The sequence below is a fragment of the Dreissena polymorpha genome, chromosome 2 (assembly GCF_020536995.1).
Source record: "Dreissena polymorpha isolate Duluth1 chromosome 2, UMN_Dpol_1.0, whole genome shotgun sequence".
Classification (NCBI taxonomy): Eukaryota; Metazoa; Mollusca; class Bivalvia; order Myida; family Dreissenidae; genus Dreissena; species Dreissena polymorpha.
The window spans coordinates 127,297,256-127,317,030 of NC_068356.1; the positions used below are offsets into that span (position 1 = coordinate 127,297,256).

The following is a 19,775-nucleotide window of genomic DNA, read 5'->3' on the forward strand; positions in this document are numbered from 1 at the left end:
CCCAGGGATGATATTCCCATAGTAAGTGTGTATACCGAGTTATGATATTTCCATAGTAAGTGTACACCCAGGGATGATATTCCCATAGTAAGTGTGTACACCCAGGGATGATGTACCCATAGTAAGTGTGTACACCCCAAGGATGATATTCCCATTGTAAGTGTGTACACCCAGGGATGATATTCCCATAGTAAGTATGTACACCCAGTTATGATATTCCCATAGTAAGTGTAAACCCAGGGATGATATTCCCATAGTAAGTGTGTTCACCCAGGGATGATATTCCCATAGTAAGTGTGTACACCCAGGGATGATATACCCATAGTAAGTGTGTTCACCCAGGTATGATATTCCCATAGTAAGTGTGTACACCCAGGGATAATATACCAATAGTAAGTGTGTCCACCCCAAGGATGATATTCCCATAGTAAGTGTGTACACCTAGGGAGGATATACCCATAGTAAGTGTGTACACCTAGGGAGGATATACCCATAGTAAGTTTGTACACCTAGGGATGATATACCCATAGTAAGTGTGTATGCCTAGGGCGGATGAACCCATAGTAAGTGTGTACACCCAGGGATGATATTCCCATAGTAAGTGTGTACACCCAGTTATGATATTCCCATAGTAAGGGTGTACATCCAGGGATGATATTCCCATAGTAATTGTGTACACCCAGTTATGATATTCCCATAGTAACTGTGTACATCCAGGGATGATATTCCCATAGTAAGTGTGTACACCCAGAGATGATATTCCCATAGTAAGTGTGTACGCCCAGTTATGATACACCCATAGTAAGTGTGTACACCCAGTTATGATATTCCCATAGTAAGTGTGTACGCCCAGTTATGATATACCCATAGTAAGTGTGTACACCCAGTTATGATATTCCCATAGTAAGTGTGTACACCCAGGGAAGATATACCCATAGTAAGTGTGTACACCCAGGGAAGATATACCCATAGTAAGTGTGTACATCCAGGGAAGATATACCCATAGTAAGTGTGTACATCCAGGGAGGATATACCCATAGTAAGTGTGTATGCCAAAGGAGGATATACCCATAGTAAGTGTGTATGCCAAAGGAGGATATACCCATAGTAAGTGTGTACATCCATGGATGAAATATCTATCATAACTGTGTATTCCCAGGGTGGATATGCCAATTGTTAGTGTGTACGTCCAGAAAGGATATACCCCTTGTAAGTGTGTACACCAAGGGATGATATACCCCTTGTAAGTTGAGTTCTTAAATATAGCTTGTGACTTAATGCATATAGAAATATTGTAGTATACATGTATAGTTGATAGATAAAGGTTTATACCCATCTAAGGTTGAGTTCATTACATCTAGCGTGTGATTATTGTTGGATATCAGTTATATGTATACCTTTATACCGATCATACGTGGAGGTCCTAATTTATAGGCTTTTTGTATGATATAACTGTTATGTTTATCAATTTTCATACCTATATTTGATTGAGTTCCTTACATATAGCTTTTGACTTACTATAGGTTAAAGCTGTTACTTATAGCATTATTTGAATTTAAGATTTAGTTCCTTAAATATATATTTGAATTTATTTGTGGGATACAGCTGATATGTTTGGCTTTATACCCATCACAGGTGGATTTTGTTACATTAAGCTTTAGACCAACAAACATGCGATACAAAACCAGGAACATATTAAAATCATAAAAAAAAATAATTACGTTACTAATTACCTGGTATTATGAACATGTAATGATAAGTAATATAATGTATTGTCTTGTGCAGGAAATCCTCGGTAGATTACTGGGCATGCTGTTCCAGTGGTTTGATGCCACAGCCTATCTGCCTGATGGTGAGTGGACGCCTGTGATTGGTTTGGTATCAAATATTGTTTAATATGCCACAAAATACCATAACCACTTGGAACATTTTATCAAATATTTTTATGCTCCCCCAAAATTTATTTTGGGGGGAGCATATAGTCGCCGCTTCGTCTGTCCGTCCGTTTGTCCGTCCGTCTGTGCACAATTTTTGTCCGGGCTATTTCTCAGCAACTTATGACCGGAATTCAATGAAACTTTCTGGGAAGCTTCACTACCAAGAGGAGATGTGCATATTATCAGCGGGTTCTGGTCCGATGATTTTTCACAGAGTGGCTCTTTGAAATTTTCTATAAAAAATTATTGTCCCCCCAACTACTGTGCCCTCAAGTCGTTTCCTTTTATCTGAATATATAGTGCAATATTGTGACCAAAAAAAACTTTGGGGAGCATCACCCGTCTACGATGGTTTCTTGTTTTTTTACAGATTCTATAGGATTCATATGCTGAAGTTCAATTACTTTAAAAAAAAGTTATTAGTCCTTCACATTACATTTGTGTTTTTCTTATTAAGTAAAAAAATGGGAATCAGTCATTTTAATCATACAATGTACCTTATTTGTTAATTTCGTGTAGAATTGATGTTACATTTTACATCCATATTGCAGACAATGTTGGCAATGCATTGGAAAGACTGAAGCCTGAGGTATGTTTTAAATTGCAGGCATTAATTTCATTCCCCTGTCTTACAGTTCAATGTTTTTTAATTCTTGCATGCGTTTTATCATGAGAAAATAGTATTAGTCTATAAATCTCTCTTTAATAAAAATGTGTCAATAACAACTGTTGCAAGGTAATGTGATAATCATTAAAATAAAAGGCTTGAATGTTTATTTGGGACATAATTAAGGGATTTCTCCAACCGTACATTTAATGCACATTGTTCGGTTTTAGTACATTTGTAAGTGGTTGCGGGAGGTGAACAAGACCCATTTTGAGGTGATCGTCTCCTGTCTGTTACCCCACCCAGTGGAGTATGCCAGGGTAGGAGGAGTCTGGTGAGCTTTTTTAATCAACCTTTTCCCACTCAGAAGCAATGTGAAAATGGTTATATGCAAATAGCAGAAGCAATGTGAAAATGGTTATATGCAAATAGTAGAAGCAAAGTGAAATTGGCTGTGTGCAAACAGCATATAACCTGAACAGACTGAGAGTTACTCGTTCAGTTACTGTTCAGGTTTTATGCTGTTTGCTGCTCAATAGTATTTAAGGGTTGGAAATGGAGCTTTTAACATTTGAATATAGTAAGAAAGGTCTTTAATTAAGTTAAAGTTTCAGAGGGACTACAAATGCGTCATTTCTAAGTGGAAAAGGGTTTACTACTGTTAAAATTATATATTCTTCATCGTACAATTTTCTTTTGATTTTTTTTGGGGTCTGCTCAATCTCAAAATAGTATGTTATAGGAATGTTTTCATCCAAAGTTATATATCAGGGACTTGACAAATAAAAGCACATCCTTAAGTGCCAATAAATATGCATGTTTTTACTTATCCACAGAACTTCATTTCAATGAAATTTAATAAATCCACAGTGTATTATTTTACAATATACGACAGTATCGTATCACTTAACTAAAACTTTTGGATTTATTTTACAGGGACACATTAGCAACACGCACTACACAAATCAAAGAGGGTCTCAACTGCTTCTTTTGCCTCGTACCATATGACATCATAACCTACCAGGTTAGTATCAAATGAAGGGTTGCTGGTGCATTGCGTGTCCACTGGACGTTTGTACCCACAAGTGCTCAATTCTAGTACACAAAGAATCTAGTAGTACGTAAAGAAACAAGTGGTACACAAAGAATCTAGTGGTACACAAAGAATCTAGAGGTACACAAAGAATCTAGTGGTACACAAAGAATCTAGTGGTACACAAAATATCTAGTGGTACACAAAAAAACTAGTAGTACACAAAGAATCAAGTGGTACACAAAGAATCTAGTGGTACACAAACAATCTACTGGTACACAATGAAACAAGTGGTACACAAACAATCTATTTGTAGAAAGAAATCATTCAACTCCTCTCTCTTAATTGTCTGAAACTAGTATTCATATTGTTCAGCCAGATATTTGATAGTTCATTACTATGTCTGAATAATTGTTTATATGGCAAATTATATTAGCAAAAGAACGCATCTTTCTCATTCTTTAAAAAACTAATGTGATTGTTGAAAAAAAATCGAAAATAGTGTTTAAACTTAAATACATTCTTTGATTGTAGTTTATGTAAATCTGCTCTACCTGTAATCAAATATTTCCAAACAAGGCGGACATCATATGTTATGACTTGAATGGATTATATATTGCAAATCCTCTTTTCTAAAACTGAGAATCTCAACAAGCCTGTTAAAAAAATTCACTCACTTCTTTATGTTTATGGGTTTATTATATCTACTTACTTGTGTCAATTTCAATCACTTCTCTGTAAATTAATGGACTATTTGATCCCTTACCTTGTGTTAATTTTATTCATTATTCTGTAGATTTTGAATGACTGGATCCCCTATTTTGTATTAAGTTAATCATTGCTGTGTACATATGGGAGTATCTTGCTATCTTGTATAAATTACAATCATTTCCCTGTAAATTTGGGACGATTCGATCCTCTACCTTGTTTCAATCACTCCTCTGTATATTTGGGACTATTTGATCCCCTACCTTGTGTTTATTACAGTCACTGCTCTGTAGATTTGAGACTATTTGATCCCATACCATGTGCAAATATCAATCACTGGTTTATAGATTTTGGACTATTTTATTCCCTACTTTGTTTTAATTTTTGGACTATTTTATTCCCTACTTTGTTTTAATTTCATTAACCTTACTGTAGATATTGGACTATTTGATCCCTTACCGTTTGTTAATTTCAATCACCTCTTTGTAGATTTGGGACTATGTCATCCCATACTGGATGGAAGCAATCCGCACTGAGGTGCCATCCGATGACCTTCACCTTCTTAAAGTTCTCTTAAGGTATTTATATGATCATAATATTGCGTTTTCCATGGCTTGTACTAATAATCATAACTCATGAGAGGTTTAATTTCCTTTCACTGATCATTTGTTTATCCTTAAAGCCACACACCTTGCCTCTGACTTTGAAATGAAATACATGTTAATCAATACATATAGATGCAATTTGAAAGTGTGCAAACTTGTCATTAAATCTATAGCCTAGTAAGCAAGTAATTTATTGTCCCCTACTGGTTTCAACGGAGGGGATTTATGGTTTGCGCTCCGTCTGTCAGTCTGTCCGTCACACTTTTCTGGATCCTGCGCTAACTTCAAAAGTTCTTAATATTTTTTCATGAAACTTAAAACATGGATAGATAGCAATATGGACATTATGCACGGCATTTCATTTTGTTCCTACGTCAAAAATTCTGGTTGTTTGGCAACAAATAGATAAGAAATACTGTTGAAAATGGTGGTTTTCTGGATCCTGCGATAACTTAAAAAGTTCTTAATATTTGTTCATGAAACAATATGGACATTATGCACGTCATTTTATTTTGTTCCTATGTCAAAAATTCTGGTTGCTATGGCAACAAATATAAAAAGCAACAACAAAAAAACAACATTTCTGACAATGGTGGGATTTCTGACAATGGTGGACCCGTAAGGGACGTATATTGCTTGGCAATAGTCTTGTTATATTTCAAACGGTACTGCTTTTAAAACCGAAAGAAGGATTTCTAGACGTATGCGTCCATTCGTTTCGACAAACGAGATTATTTGAAAGTTTTAAAGCGCAAAAAAGACAGATTTCTACCTTGTAACCACCAGATATATTCTAATTGGCATAGATAAAATTAAATCTATAGCCTACTTAGCAAGTAATTTATTATTTTTCAAACAGTACCGCTTTTAAAACTGATAGTAGGATTTCTAGACGTATACGTCCATTTCGACAAACACGATTATTTTTAATCTAAATCACAAAAAGATGGATTTCAACCTTGTAACCACCAGATATATTCTAATTGGCATAGATAAAATATGTTTCTTATTTATACTTAAATTTACTATGCCAAATAATGTGTATGGCTTTAAGTTCTACCCCATCTCCAATATGTGATAAAAAGTTCAGCATAGACAAGCAATAATTGATTATTAACTGGATAAGAGGTTAGCTGTATTTATGCAAAACTAAATTTGTGGATATGCCATTTGTGTTCACTTTTTTACAGAGAAAAGTTTTCATTTGATTGTGAAATATTGAAGTAGCATGTCATATGCACATTAGAATGCAAGTTTGTTTTGTTGATGAAATTTTTCAAACATAAGAGCATGAAGCATAATTAATGATTGAGAGGTGCCTATTGCCATCTCAGTAAAGCATTTAATTTAAAAAACACAGCATGTTCTGTTATTTTAGTGAAGCACTTAAATAATTTAGAGGTGTTCACTACTATTTCAGTAAAGCATTTAACTTGTGATTGTGTCTGCTGTTATTTCAGAAAGGCACTTAATGTTGCTTTTGTGTTGACAGCTTTTTCAGTATTTAGTATGTCCCTCTTAGAAGAAGAAGTGGTATATTGTTTTGCTGGATTTCGGTCGGTCTGTCTGTTGGTAGACCAGTCTGAATGTTGGTAGACCGAGTTGGTTTCCGATCAATAACTCGTCAACGAATTGACCGATTGGCTTGATACTTCACATGTGCATTGGCCTTGGACATTTGATGACTCCTATTGAAATTGGGATTACTAGGTCAAAGGTCAAGGTCACTATCACACTAAGTGTGAAAATCGTTTCCGATCAATAACTTGTCAACAAATTGACCGATTGGATTGATACTTCAAATTGTCCTTGGACAGTACATGACCTGTATTGAAATTGGGGTCAGTAGGTCAAAGGTCAAGGTCACTGTTACACACTAAGTGTAAGGTCACTGTTACACACTAAGTGTAAAATCATTTCTGATCAATAACTTGTCAACTGATTTGCCGATTGGCTTGATAGTTATCATGTGCATTGGCCCTGGACAGTTGATGACCCCTATTGAAATTGGGGTCACTAGGTCAAAGGTCATGGTTACTGCACAATAAGTAGGGAAAGCGTTTCTGATCAATAACTCGTCAATGAATCGTTTGATTGGCTTGATACTTTCCATGCGCATTGGCCTTGGACAGTAGATAACCCCAATCAAAATTGGGGACAATAGGTCAAAGGTCAATTCCACTGCCACAATAAGTGTGAATATTGTTTCTGATCAATAAGTCATCAATGAATTTACCGCTTGGTTTGATACTTAACATGCCCATTGGCCTTGGACAGTAGATGACTTCTATAGAAATTGGGGTCACTAGTTCAAAGCCCTGTTTTGGGTGGGGGGGGGGCATATGTCTCCGACCGCTGAACACTTGTCATGTGTTGTGTTGACAGATATTTTAGTAGGGAAAAGCGTCCCTAGCATTGAAATGTGGTGGTACTTCCATTTTTTGCAAGCATTTTTTATTGGCATAATTATGCTCATTTCTCTTACAGTGAAGTATTTTACCTTGGCATAATAGTGCTGTCTACTATAATAGTTATATATTTGTCATTGACATACTCATGTCCACTACAGCAACATTAAACCATTTGACATTAGTACAACATTGCCCACTGCTATTTGAGTAAAGCATGTGACATTAGTACAGCATTGCCCACTGCTATTTCAGTAGAGCATATGACATTAAAACCATATTGCCCACTTCTATTTCAGTAAAGCATTTGACATTGACATGTGTCCATTACCCTTCATGCTGGACAAGATGTACCACTTTGCAGAGGTTCGTTTCTCTGACCCGAGTGCATACGTCCAGGAGCAAGCCCTACAGTGGCTACAGGTAATAGGGCCGCGTTTGTGGAAAACTGGGCTTAATGCATGTGCTTTGAGTGTCTTTCCACATTAGTCTGTGCAGTCCATACAGGCTTATCAGGGACAACACTCTCCACTTTTATAGAATTTTTTGTTTTAAGAAGGTCTCTTCTAAATGAAAATCCAGTGTGGGGGCAAAGTGTTGTCCCTGATTAGCCTGTGACTGAATCCTTCACGCACATGAATTAAGTCCAGTTTTCCCAATAGAATTCAAGATAGTTTAGCAGGTGCCTCCGTTTCGTTGGCCATATACAGTTGGTGTACAAAGTTAGATTATATTTGCTACTTGAAATGGATGTTTTACCTAAAGGGCAGCAAGTAAGCAACGCTTAAGTTTGATTTAAATACCAATGTGGACATTAACCTTAAACATTCTTTTGTACATTTTTGCATCCATAGATGTTATCATTTCTTCTTACTTTTGATTGCCTCCTTTAGAAATATATATAATTCTCTGGAGCAATGCAAATCTAATTGCATCATATTTTGCAACTGTTACATCTCCATTTTAAATTGAAATATTAATTACCTCTGTTACAGATACTATCCCGCCTGGACATAGTGATTCCCATACACACGCTCTTCAGCATGATGAAACTCGGAATCCGCCATCTCCAAACAAAAGAGGTCAACCTGGAGCAGCTAGGTCAAGGTCACAGGGAATCTAGCAACCTACCTAGCAATCTGACAAGGTCATCACCGACGGCAGACATTCCGCCCCCACTGAGCCCAAACAAGGAAGAGCAACTCCCGACTGAGAGCTTTGAGATATATGAACGAGAGACAGAGATCATCCTACCATGCTTCATAATGATGCTGGACTTGGTTTTGAAACAGGTTATTTTTTTTTTGACAGAACTTCTTTGCCATTAAGTAAAGCTGTTTTGTTTTGTTAAAGAGGTTACATTTTTTTGCTGTCTTGAAATTGTTTCCTGTTTAGGTATTTATTGCTTTGAAATTTTTCATGAGAAAATATTCAAAACATCATTTTAATTCTTAAGTGAGATTTATTAACAAGGTTTTAACCCTGTTTAAAACCCTGGTTATTGAACTTTGTCATGGCGGGCAGTCAGGGGGCGGTTGGGTCGTTGGGAAGTGTCAAACGTGTGTTTTTATGGTAGCCTACATTAGTTTGGATGACCCGTTCTTAATAAAATGTAGGATGTAACAAGCTTGCATGGAGACGTAGCTTGCAATTGTAAGTGTGGCGTGTTCGGTCAAAGTCATGGTCACTGTTTATAAAAAAAAAATCTTCTCAATAACTTGAGTTTTGATGGAGACATTGCACTGAAATTTTGTATGTAGCTAGCTCTCATGAAGACCTAGCATTTGAGGCCAGTCATGTCATGGTACTAAAAATAGAAAATAATCAAACAGATGGTTTGTGCTCTATAATTAAGTTTGAATTGACCAATTTGGTTAAAACTTTTAATGTAACAAGCTTGCATGGAAATCTAGCTTGCAATTGTTTATGAGACCTGTTTGGTCTGAGTAAACGTCTCTTTTCAAATAATACAAATGTTTCTGCTTAAAAACTTGAGTTTTGATTGAGGTATTGCACTGCAATTGTATTCATGGGTAGCTTAAATAAAGACTTATCTTGGGATTGCATTTGAGGCCTGTCGGATGAAGGTCAAGGTCCCTCTAACTAAAAATAGACAAACAGCAAACACATGGTTTCTGGTCAATATTGTTAGTTTGCATTTGTAAATATTGATGATTTATAAGAAACCAGCATGCTTGCATTGCATGGAGACTATTCTTTAGATTGTGTTTGGGCATGTAGGGTAAAGGTGAAGGTCACAGTTACTAAAATTAGATAAGTGTCTTAATCTCAATAACTTGAGTTTTAATGGAGGTATTATACTGAAATTGTGTGTCCATAGGCATTACATACAGACCAGGATTGTGAATGCATTTGGGGCAATTGATGTCAATGTCAAAGTAACTGTAACTAAAAAAAGATGACAAATTGTTTTTTGGTTAATAGTTTGAGTTAAGATGGAATTATTGCAAAAGAAATTTAGCATGTAGGTTGAGTATATGAAGAGCAAGCATGGTAGTTTTGGTTTGCGAATGTAGCCGAATATGTGCGATTTTACGTAGCTATCCAGTATCCACGCATCTCTTTATATATTGCAGAGGAAACTAACGTATCCCGCTTGAGCACGCCTGTTTTTATACATTTCCAAGATGGCGGCAAGCAAACAAGAATTTGCGATGAACGGCGGATATGATAAATAACATTCAATTAACGACCAATATCATATGGTTATTAGGATATAATTTAATGAGTGTGTCAATTAATGCAAAATACTACGGTTGAGATAAAAAACAACAAATATTTATTAGAAATCTGCACAGTGAATGTGCGTCACGGAAACGAGTGTTGGAAAATTGGAGTTCAGTCTACTCACAAAGTTAAAGCATGTAAGATGAGTATCGTTTGAAAATGAAAAAAGACAAACATGTTTTGATTTATATGCTAGTGGATCTGTGTATGCTCAGATTCATACGCATATTATGCTTTATTATGTTTGTCACGCTGTACAGTTTACTGAAATAGGTTGTCAAGTGCAAGATATTGAAAGGTAAACAAATTAAATATATTATTTTAAATCTATTTAATACATCATTAAGTTTTGTGATTAACACAAAAAGAACACTGAAGCCTGTTTTGTTAATATTTGTTAATGTTTACCCCATATGATATTTAATTTAAAAATAATGAATTAAATTAATACTCTTAAAGAGGTTATGATTAAAATAAATGGTGTATATAAGAATCTATAGATTATTGCAAGTTTAATATGCATGTGTAGGGATATTAACTAAATATTGTCTTCATTGTATGAAGACATTAAAGCAGCACTTTATAATATAAAAATGCTGTCAAACATGAATTTGAACTTAAAAGCAATTTTAATTACATATAATGATATTTATAATGCTTAATGTTTCCCAATTTCATGGTTTATAACGCTAATTTTCCCAATTCATACGGCACAGGCTGTAAGAAATGAAAGCACAAAAAAAAATCACTATTATATGCAAGAAAACAGCAAACAAGATATGGTAAAGCTACATGTACATAGGGCTTCGTACACTGCAACAGTGCTTTAATAACAGTGTTATAAATATTCATAGACTATGAGGGTATTAAAAATATAATTTCTCAAATAAAATAAAATAATTTTCCTACCTACCTACCCTCCGGTAAAATCTAGGGTCGGTAAAGGGCAAACCAACGATATTTTAAGTGTGGCCTTGTATGTATGTTGGTTGCTTACATGCTTAACTAGATGGGGATTGAGTTTAGATGTAGATATTACGCTGACATTTTGTCTGTTGGTCACATAAATGCATCCTTTTTTTGAGATTTTACAATCATTTACATTAATATCTTCAATGTTGAAACCTTGTAGGGTTGCCATGGTTATCAGTTAAAATATTTTATTTTATGTTTGTTTTAAAAGAACTCACAAGTAATGGCAATCATTAAAATGGAAATTTTTAAAAAGTAAAGGAAAGAAAGTTGTGTTTCCAAACTTTTTTTGTATTAAAACTTAAATTTTCATATTAACGTTTAAATCTTTCATGCTATTAGGAAGTGATGCAATTTTAATGCAACATTATTTTCTTGATCTTGTTTTTCTGAATTGCCTATGTTTCTCCTCTTAGTTTAAACCTATTTATTTTAGCTTGATTGCATCGAAAGACTAAGGCTTATTGAAACGCTCTCGAGTCTGTTTCCTGGGACTAGAACCAGTACTTGGTGTCTTTGCTAAAGAATGCTCCCACAGCGGGGATCGAACCCATGTCCACCCGGTCATTAGGCAGACACTTTATCCATTACAACATGGCGACCTCATTTCTCCTGTTGCAGTTGGAGCTTCAGGACAGCCCCCGTCACCTTGGTATCTACAACGAGACCAGCAAGGAGCTCATGTCTCTGTTGACCAACATGCTGTCTGTGCCCTGGGATGGCATTCACAGCTGTGACGAGGAACAGGAGACTGTCAACTGTCAGTTCTGTGTGAACATCACTCTGTGGCACCAGTTGGCCTGTCAGGTGACATGGGTTGCATAGCAATAAATAAAAAAATAAAAAAGATTATTCTCAAGAATATGGGGACCCTTACTTAATAGGGTGCAAGTGCATATTTTGATGTTCTTTAATGTTCTCAATTGTCAATACCTATCTTAAATGCCAATTAGCATAAAAATTACTCAGCATATCATGGCAGAAATGTCAAAATCAAAGCTGTAAATTTCAATGTGCAAAAATTTGGTTCACACCTTCTGTTACCGGCAAAAAAGATGTTGTAAATGGATTCCATTACCTTCTATCGGCAACAGCCTTAGCAATAGTTATAAATGAAGACATGCTCAAAAACATAGATATGTTTGCATGTTATATTAATATATTTTAATTTCTTTCAAAACTGTTGCTACACTGTTCATATCTACCATTACATGCTAGTTAGACCATAAATGTGATTGCTATAAAGACCAAGACTTCGATTGCACCAAAAATCTTTATAGTGGTAACTGAGCTGCAGGTAAATGTCATTAACCCTAATTAGTTTTTGAATGTTAAACATTTACATGTTAGGTTATATGAGACCAAATATTGTATTATTGTATAACTGATGTCAGTAAAGACAATATATGGAATCTTTTATATGAAATTTGTTCTTGGAAAACTGGACTTAATGCATTTGCGCAAATTGTCGTGCCAGATTAGCAGGTGCAGTCCTCACAGGCTAATAAGGAACAACACTTTCAATTTTTATGGAATTTTTCTTTTAAAGGAAGTCTCTCTTTGCAAAATTCAAGTTAAGGCAGAAAGGTTTGTGCCTGGGACTGAGGACGGCACAGGCTTATCTGGGACGACACTTTGCACAAACAAATTAGGCCAGGTTTTCTCAAAGTTGGGCTTATTGTATTCTGTACTTTTTCAGGTGATGAAGCAGTTCAGCCCGCGGGACCCCTGTAAGATCCCCAGCAAGGACCTCCCAAAGGTGGAGGAACTCGCCTCCTCCCTACCAGCCAGTAAAGAGGCATCAAGTAAGGACAAGTCTTGCTTTTGTTGAAAGACAGATATGATCCTCAATCTGGATAAACGGGGCTTTATGCATGTGTGCAATGTGTGGTTCTGTATTAGCTGGTGCAGTCAGTGACAGGGCTTTATGCATGTGTGCAATGTGTCGTTCTGTATTAGCTGGTGCAGTCAGTGGAGGCTTTATGCATGTGTGCAATGTGTCTTTCTGTATTAGCTGGTGCAGTCAGTGACAGGGCTTTATGCATGTGTGCAATGTGTCGTTCTGTATTAGCTGGTGCAGTCAGTGACAGGGCTTTATGCATGTGTGCAATGTGTCGTTCTTTATTATGTGGTGCAGTCAGTGACGGGTCTTTATACATGTGTGCAATGTGTCGTTCTTTATTAGCTGGTGCAGTCAGTGACGGGGCTTTATACATGTGTGCAATGTGTCGTTCTGTATTAGCTGGTGCAGTCAGTGGAGGCTTTATGCATGTGTGCAATGTGTCGTTCTGTATTAGCTGGTGCAGTCAGTGACAGGGCTTTATGCATGTGTGCAATGTGTCGTTCTGTATTAGCTGGTGCAGTCAGTGACGGGGCTTTATACATGTGTGCAATGTGTCGTTCTGTATTAGCTGGTGCAGTCAGTGACGGGGCTTTATGCATGAGTGCAATGTGTCGTTCTGTATTAGCTGGTGCAGTCAGTGACAGGGCTTTATGCATGTGTGCAATGTGTCGTTCCGTATTAGCTGGTGCAGTCAGTGACGGGGCTTTATGCATGTGTGCAATGAGTCGTTCTGTATTAGCTGGTGCAGTCAGTGACAGGGCTTTATGCATGTGTGCAATGTGTCGTTCTTTATTAGCTGGTGCAGTCAGTGACGGGGCTTTATACATGTGTGCAATGTGTCGTTCTTTATTAGCTGGTGCAGTCAGTGACGGGGCTTTATGCATGTGTGCAATGGGTCGTTCTGTATTAGCTGGTGCAGTCAGTGGAGGCTTTATGCTTGTGTGCAATGTGTCGTTCCGTATTAGCTGGTGCAGTCAGTGATAGGGCTTTATGCATGTGTGCAATGGGTCGTTCTGTATTAGCTGGTGCAGTCAGTGACAGGGCTTTATGCATGTGTGCAATGTGTCGTTCTGTATTAGCTGGTGCAGTCAGTGACGGGGCTTTATGCATGTGTGCAATGTGTCGTTCTGTATTAGCTGGTGCAGTCAGAGACGGGGCTTTATGCATGTGTGCAATGTGTCGTTCTTTATTAGCTGGTGCAGTCAGTGACGGGGCTTTATGCATGTGTGTAATGTGTCGTTCTGTATTAGCTGGTGCAGTCAGTGGAGGCGTATCAAGAGCAACACTTTCCGCCAATATTGAATTTTCATTAAGAAGAGACTTTACTTCAACAAAAAATTCCTCAAAAGCAGATAGTGTCATCCATGATTAGCCTGTGCAGACTTCACAGGTTTATCTGGAATGACACTATGCACATGTATTAAGCCTCGTTTTCCTGAGCTGGCTTTAATCAAATTTAAATTTATGTTACTTGCTGTCTTTCTACTGTAGTTCATTTCATCCTTTTACTATTAAATCACTATGAAACCTATGAGAAAGTAAACATGCTTAATTCTGTGAAAAGGTAGAGAATACCAGTACATGATAACCTATTTATTTCACTTTATCTTGTTTAAAAGTATGTGATTTAACAAGTGTAAAATGTAAATAAATTTATATCTGTTAAGATTTTATAAAAATGCATTAACCAGCAACATAATAATATGTTGTTGTTTTTCTACGATTATCTGAGCTTTGTTCTGAAAAAAGTTATCGTAATTCATGTACGTAAAGTGTCGTCCCAGATTAGCTGTGCAGTCCACACTGGCTAATCAGGGACAACACTTTCCAGCTTAACTGGATTTGTCCCTATAAAGAGCCTTCCTTTAAACAAAATATTCCATAAAAGCAGAGAATGTTGTCCCTGGTTAGCATGTTCAGACTGCACGCCTTTTCTTGGGTGACACTTCATTAATATGCATTAAGCCCAGTTTTCCCAGAACGAGGCCTATCTAGTGTACATGTTACATATCCAGGTGGAGACTCTGTGCAGAGTGGGGCCGCCATTGAGATCCCAGATGTCTCCTATGACACCTCTACCATGCCCATCCATCTGCAGCTGTTTAATGCCCTCGTTCAGGTAATATTGAGATCCCAGATGTCTCCTATGACACCACTACCATGCCCATCCATCTGCAGCTGTTTAATGCCCTCGTTCAGGTAAAATTGAGATCCCAGATGTCTCCTATGACACCTCAACCATGCCCATCCATCTGCAGCTGTTTAATGCCCTCGTTCAGGTAATATTGAGATCCCAGATGTCTACTATGACACCTCTACTTTGCCCATCCATCCGCAGCTGTTTAATGCCCTCGTTCAGGTAATATTGAGATCCCAGATGTCTCCTATGACACCTCTACCATGCTCATACATCTGCAGCTGTTTAATGCCCTTGTTCAGGTAATATTGAGATCCCAGATGTCTCCTATGACACCTCTACCATGCCCATCCATCTACAGCTGTTAAATGCTCTTGTTCAGGTAATATTGAGATCCCAGATGTCTCCTATGACACCTCTACCATGCCCATCCATCTGCAGCTGTTTAATGCCCTCGTTCAGGTAATATTGAGTTCCCAGATGTCTCCTATGACACCTCTACCATGCCCATCCATCTGCAGCTGTTTAATGCCCTCATTCAGGTTATATTGAGATCCCAGATGTCTCCTATGACACCTCTACTTTGCCCATCCATCCGCAGCTGTTTAATGCCCTCGTTCAGGTAATATTGAGATCCCAGATGTCTCCTATGAAACCTCTACCATGCCCATCCATCTGCAGCTGTTTAATGCCCTTGTTCAGGTAATATTGAGATCCCAGATGTCTCCTATGACACCTCTACCATGCCCATCCATCTACAGCTGTTTAATGCCCTTGTTCAGGTAATATTGAGATCCCAGATGTCTCCTATGACACCTCTACCATGCCCATCCATCTGCAGCTGTTTAATGCCCTCGTTCAGGTAATATTGAGATCCCAGATGTCTCCTATGACACCTCTACCATGCCCATCCATCTGCAGCTGTTTAATGCCCTCGTTCAGGTAATATTGAGATCCCAGACGTCTCCTATGACACCTCTACCATGCCCATCCATCTGCAGCTGTTTAATGCCCTCGTTCAGGTAATATTGAGATCCCAGATGTCTCCTATGACACCTCTACCATGCCCATCCATCTGCAGCTGTTTAATGCCCTCATTCAGGTAATATTGAGATCCCAGATGTCTCCTATGACACCTCTACCATGCCCATCCATCTGCAGCTGTTTAATGCCCTCGTTCAGGTAACATTGAGATCCCAGATGTCTCATATGACACCTCTACCATGCCCATCCATCTGCAGCTGTTTAATGCCCTCGTTCAGGTAATATTGAGATCCCAGATGTCTCCTATGACACCTCTACCATGCCCATCCATCTGCAGCTGTTTAATGCCCTCGTTCAGGTAATATTGAGATCCCAGATGTCTCCTATGACACCTCTACCATGCCCATCCATCTGCAGCTGTTTAATGCCCTCGTTCAGGTAATATTGAGATCCCAGATGTCTCCTATGACACCTCAACCATGCCCATCCATCTGCAGCTGTTTAATGCCCTCGTTCAGGTAGTATTGAGATCCCAGATGTCTCCTATGACACCTCTACTTTGCCCATCCATCCGCAGCTGTTTAATGCCCTCGTTCAGGTAATATTGAGATCCCAGATGTCTCCTATGACACCTCTACCATGCCCATCCATCTGCAGCTGTTTAATGCCCTTGTTCAGGTAATATTGAGATCCCAGATGTCTCCTATGACACCTCTACCATGCCCATCCATCTACAGCTGTTTAATGCCCTTGTTCAGGTAATATTGAGATCCCAGATGTCTCCTATGACACCTCTACCATGCCCATCCATCTGCAGCTGTTTAATGCCCTCGTTCAGGTAATAATGAGATCCCAGATGTCTCCTATGACACCTCAACCATGCCCATCCATCTGCAGCTGTTTAATGCCCTCGTTCAGGTAATATTGAGATCCCAGATGTCTCCTATGACACCTCTACTTTGCCCATCCATCCGCAGCTGTTTAATGCCCTCGTTCAGGTAATATTGAGATCCCAGATGTCCCCTATGACACCTCTACCATGCCCGTCCATCTGCAGCTGTTTAATGCCCTTGTTCAGGTAATATTGAGATCCCAGATGTCTCCTATGACACCTCTACCATGCCCATCCATCTACAGCTGTTTAATGCCCTTGTTCAGGTAATATTGAGATCCCAGATGTCTCCTATGACACCTCTACCATGCCCATTCATCTGCAGCTGTTTAATGCCCTCGTTCAGGTAATATTGAGATCCCAGATGTCTCCTATGACACCTCTACCATGCCCATCCATCTGCAGCTGTTTAATGCCCTCGTTCAGGTAATATTGAGATCCCAGACGTCTCCTATGACACCTCTACCATGCCCATCCATCTGCAGCTGTTTAATGCCCTCGTTCAGGTAATATTGAGATCCCAGATGTCTCCTATGACACCTCTACCATGCCCATCCATCTGCAGCTGTTTAATGCCCTCGTTCAGGTAATATTGAGATCCCAGATGTCTCCTATGACACCTCTACCATGCCCATCCATCTGCAGCTGTTTAATGCCCTCGTTCAGGTAATATTGAGATCCCAGATGTCTCCTATGACACCTCTACCATGCCCATCCATCTGCAGCTGTTTAATGCCCTCGTTCAGGTAACATTGAGATCCCAGATGTCTCATACGACACCTCTACCATGCCCATCCATCTGCAGCTGTTTAATGCCCTTGTTCAGGTAATATTGAGATCCCAGATGTCTCCTATGACACCTCTACCATGCCCATCCATCTGCAGCTGTTTAATGCCCTTGTTCAGGTAATATTGAGATCCCAGATGTCTCCTATGACACCTCTACCATGCCCATCCATCTGCAGCTGTTTAATGCCCTTGTTCAGGTAATATTGAGATCCCAGATGTCTCCTATGACACCTCTACCATGCCCATCCATCTGCAGCTGTTTAATGCCCTCGTTCAGGTAACATTGAGATCCCAGATGTCTCCTATGACACCTCTACCATGCCCATTCATCTGCAGCTGTTTAATGCCCTCGTTCAGGTAATATTGAGATCCCAGATGGCTCCTATGACACCTCTACCATGCCCATCCATCTGCAGCTGTTTAATGCCCTCGTTCAGGTAATATTGAGATCCCAGATGTCTCCTATGACACCTCTACCATGCCCATCCATCTGCAGCTGTTTAATGCCCTCGTTCAGGTAATATTGAGATCCCAGATGTCTTTTATGACACCTCTACCATGCCCATTCATCTGCAGCTGTTTAATGCCCTCGTTCAGGTAATATTGAGATCCCAGATGGCTCCTATGACACCTCTACCATGCCCATCCATCTGCAGCTGTTTAATGCCCTCGTTCAGGTAATATTGAGATCCCAGACGTCTCCTATGAAACCTCTACTATGCCCATCCATCTGCAGCTGTTTAATGCCCTCGTTCAGGTAATATTGAGATCCCAGATGTCTTCTATGATACCTCTACCATGCCCATCAATCTGCAGCTGTTGAATGCCCTCGTTAAGGTAATATTGAGATCCCAGATGGCTCCTATGACACCTCTACCATTCCCATCCATCTGCAGCTGTTTAATGCGCTCGTTCAGGTAATATTGAGATCCCAGACGTCTCCTATGACACCTCTACCATGCCCATTCATCTGCAGCTGTTTAATGCCCTCGTTCAGGTAATATTGAGATCCCAGATGTCTCCTATGACACCTCTACCATGCCCATCCATCTGCAGCTGTTTAATGCCCTTGTTCAGGTAATATTGAGATCCCAGACGTCTCCTTTGACACCTCTACCATGCCCATCCATCTGCAGCTGTTAAATGCGCTTGTTCAGGTAATATTGAGATCCCAGATGTCTCCTATGACACCTCTACCATGCCAATCCATCTGCAGCTGTTTAATGCCCTTGTTCAGATAATATTGAGATCCCAGATGTAACCTATGACACCTCTACCATGCCCATCCATCTGCAGCTGTTTAATGCCCTTATTCAGGTAATATTGAGATCCCAGACGTCTCTTATGACACCTCTACCATGCCCATCCATCTGCAGCTTTTTAATGCCCTTGTTCAGGTAATATTGAGATCCCAGATGTAACCTATGACACCTCTACCATGCCCATCCATCTGCAGCTGTTTAATGCCCTTGTTCAGGTAATATTGAGATCCCTGACATTTCTTATGATACTTCTACCATGCCCATCCATCTGCAGCTGTTTAATGCCCTCATTCAGGTAAAATTGAGATCCCAGACGTCTCCTATGAAACCTCTACCATGCCCATCCATCTGCAGCTGTTTAATGCCCTCGTTCAGGTAATATTGAGATCCCAGATGTCTCCTATGACACCTCTACCATGCCCATCCATCTGCAGCTGTTTAATGCCCTCGTTCAGGTAATATTGAGATCCCAGACGTCTCCTATGACACCTCTACTTTGCCCATCCATCCGCAGCTGTTTAATGCCCTCGTTCAGGTAATATTGAGATCCCAGACGTCTCTTATGACACCTCTAACATGCCCATCCATCTGCAGCTGTTTAGTGCCCTCGTTCAGGTAATATTGAGATCCCAGACGTCTCCTATGAAACCTCTACTTTGCCCATCCATCCGCAGCTGTTTAATGCCCTCGTTCAGGTAATATTGAGATCCCAGACGTCTCCTATGACACCTCTACCATGCCAATCCATCTGCAGCTGTTTAATGCCCTCGTTCAGGTAATATTATGTTTACAACAGGAACATGAATGTTTTACACAAATGCGTTTTTGAAGAGTGAATGAGCCAGTTTTA

At 39.1% G+C, this 19,775-nt stretch overlaps 1 protein-coding gene across 1 annotated transcript in view; it reads left to right on the top strand.

The window, feature by feature from the left end:
• LOC127868934 (protein unc-79 homolog) overlaps positions 1 to 19,775 on the top strand; it is a 118,159-nt gene that overhangs the window by 15,709 nt on the left and 82,675 nt on the right. The window contains exons 12-21 of the mRNA XM_052411124.1: positions 1,786 to 1,852; positions 2,489 to 2,526; positions 2,775 to 2,878; positions 3,481 to 3,568; positions 4,775 to 4,863; positions 7,598 to 7,721; positions 8,294 to 8,590; positions 11,640 to 11,825; positions 12,718 to 12,823; positions 14,877 to 14,980. Coding sequence (XP_052267084.1) covers positions 1,786 to 1,852; positions 2,489 to 2,526; positions 2,775 to 2,878; positions 3,481 to 3,568; positions 4,775 to 4,863; positions 7,598 to 7,721; positions 8,294 to 8,590; positions 11,640 to 11,825; positions 12,718 to 12,823; positions 14,877 to 14,980 — 1,203 coding nt within the window. The remainder of the gene's footprint in view (positions 1 to 1,785; positions 1,853 to 2,488; positions 2,527 to 2,774; positions 2,879 to 3,480; positions 3,569 to 4,774; positions 4,864 to 7,597; positions 7,722 to 8,293; positions 8,591 to 11,639; positions 11,826 to 12,717; positions 12,824 to 14,876; positions 14,981 to 19,775) is intronic.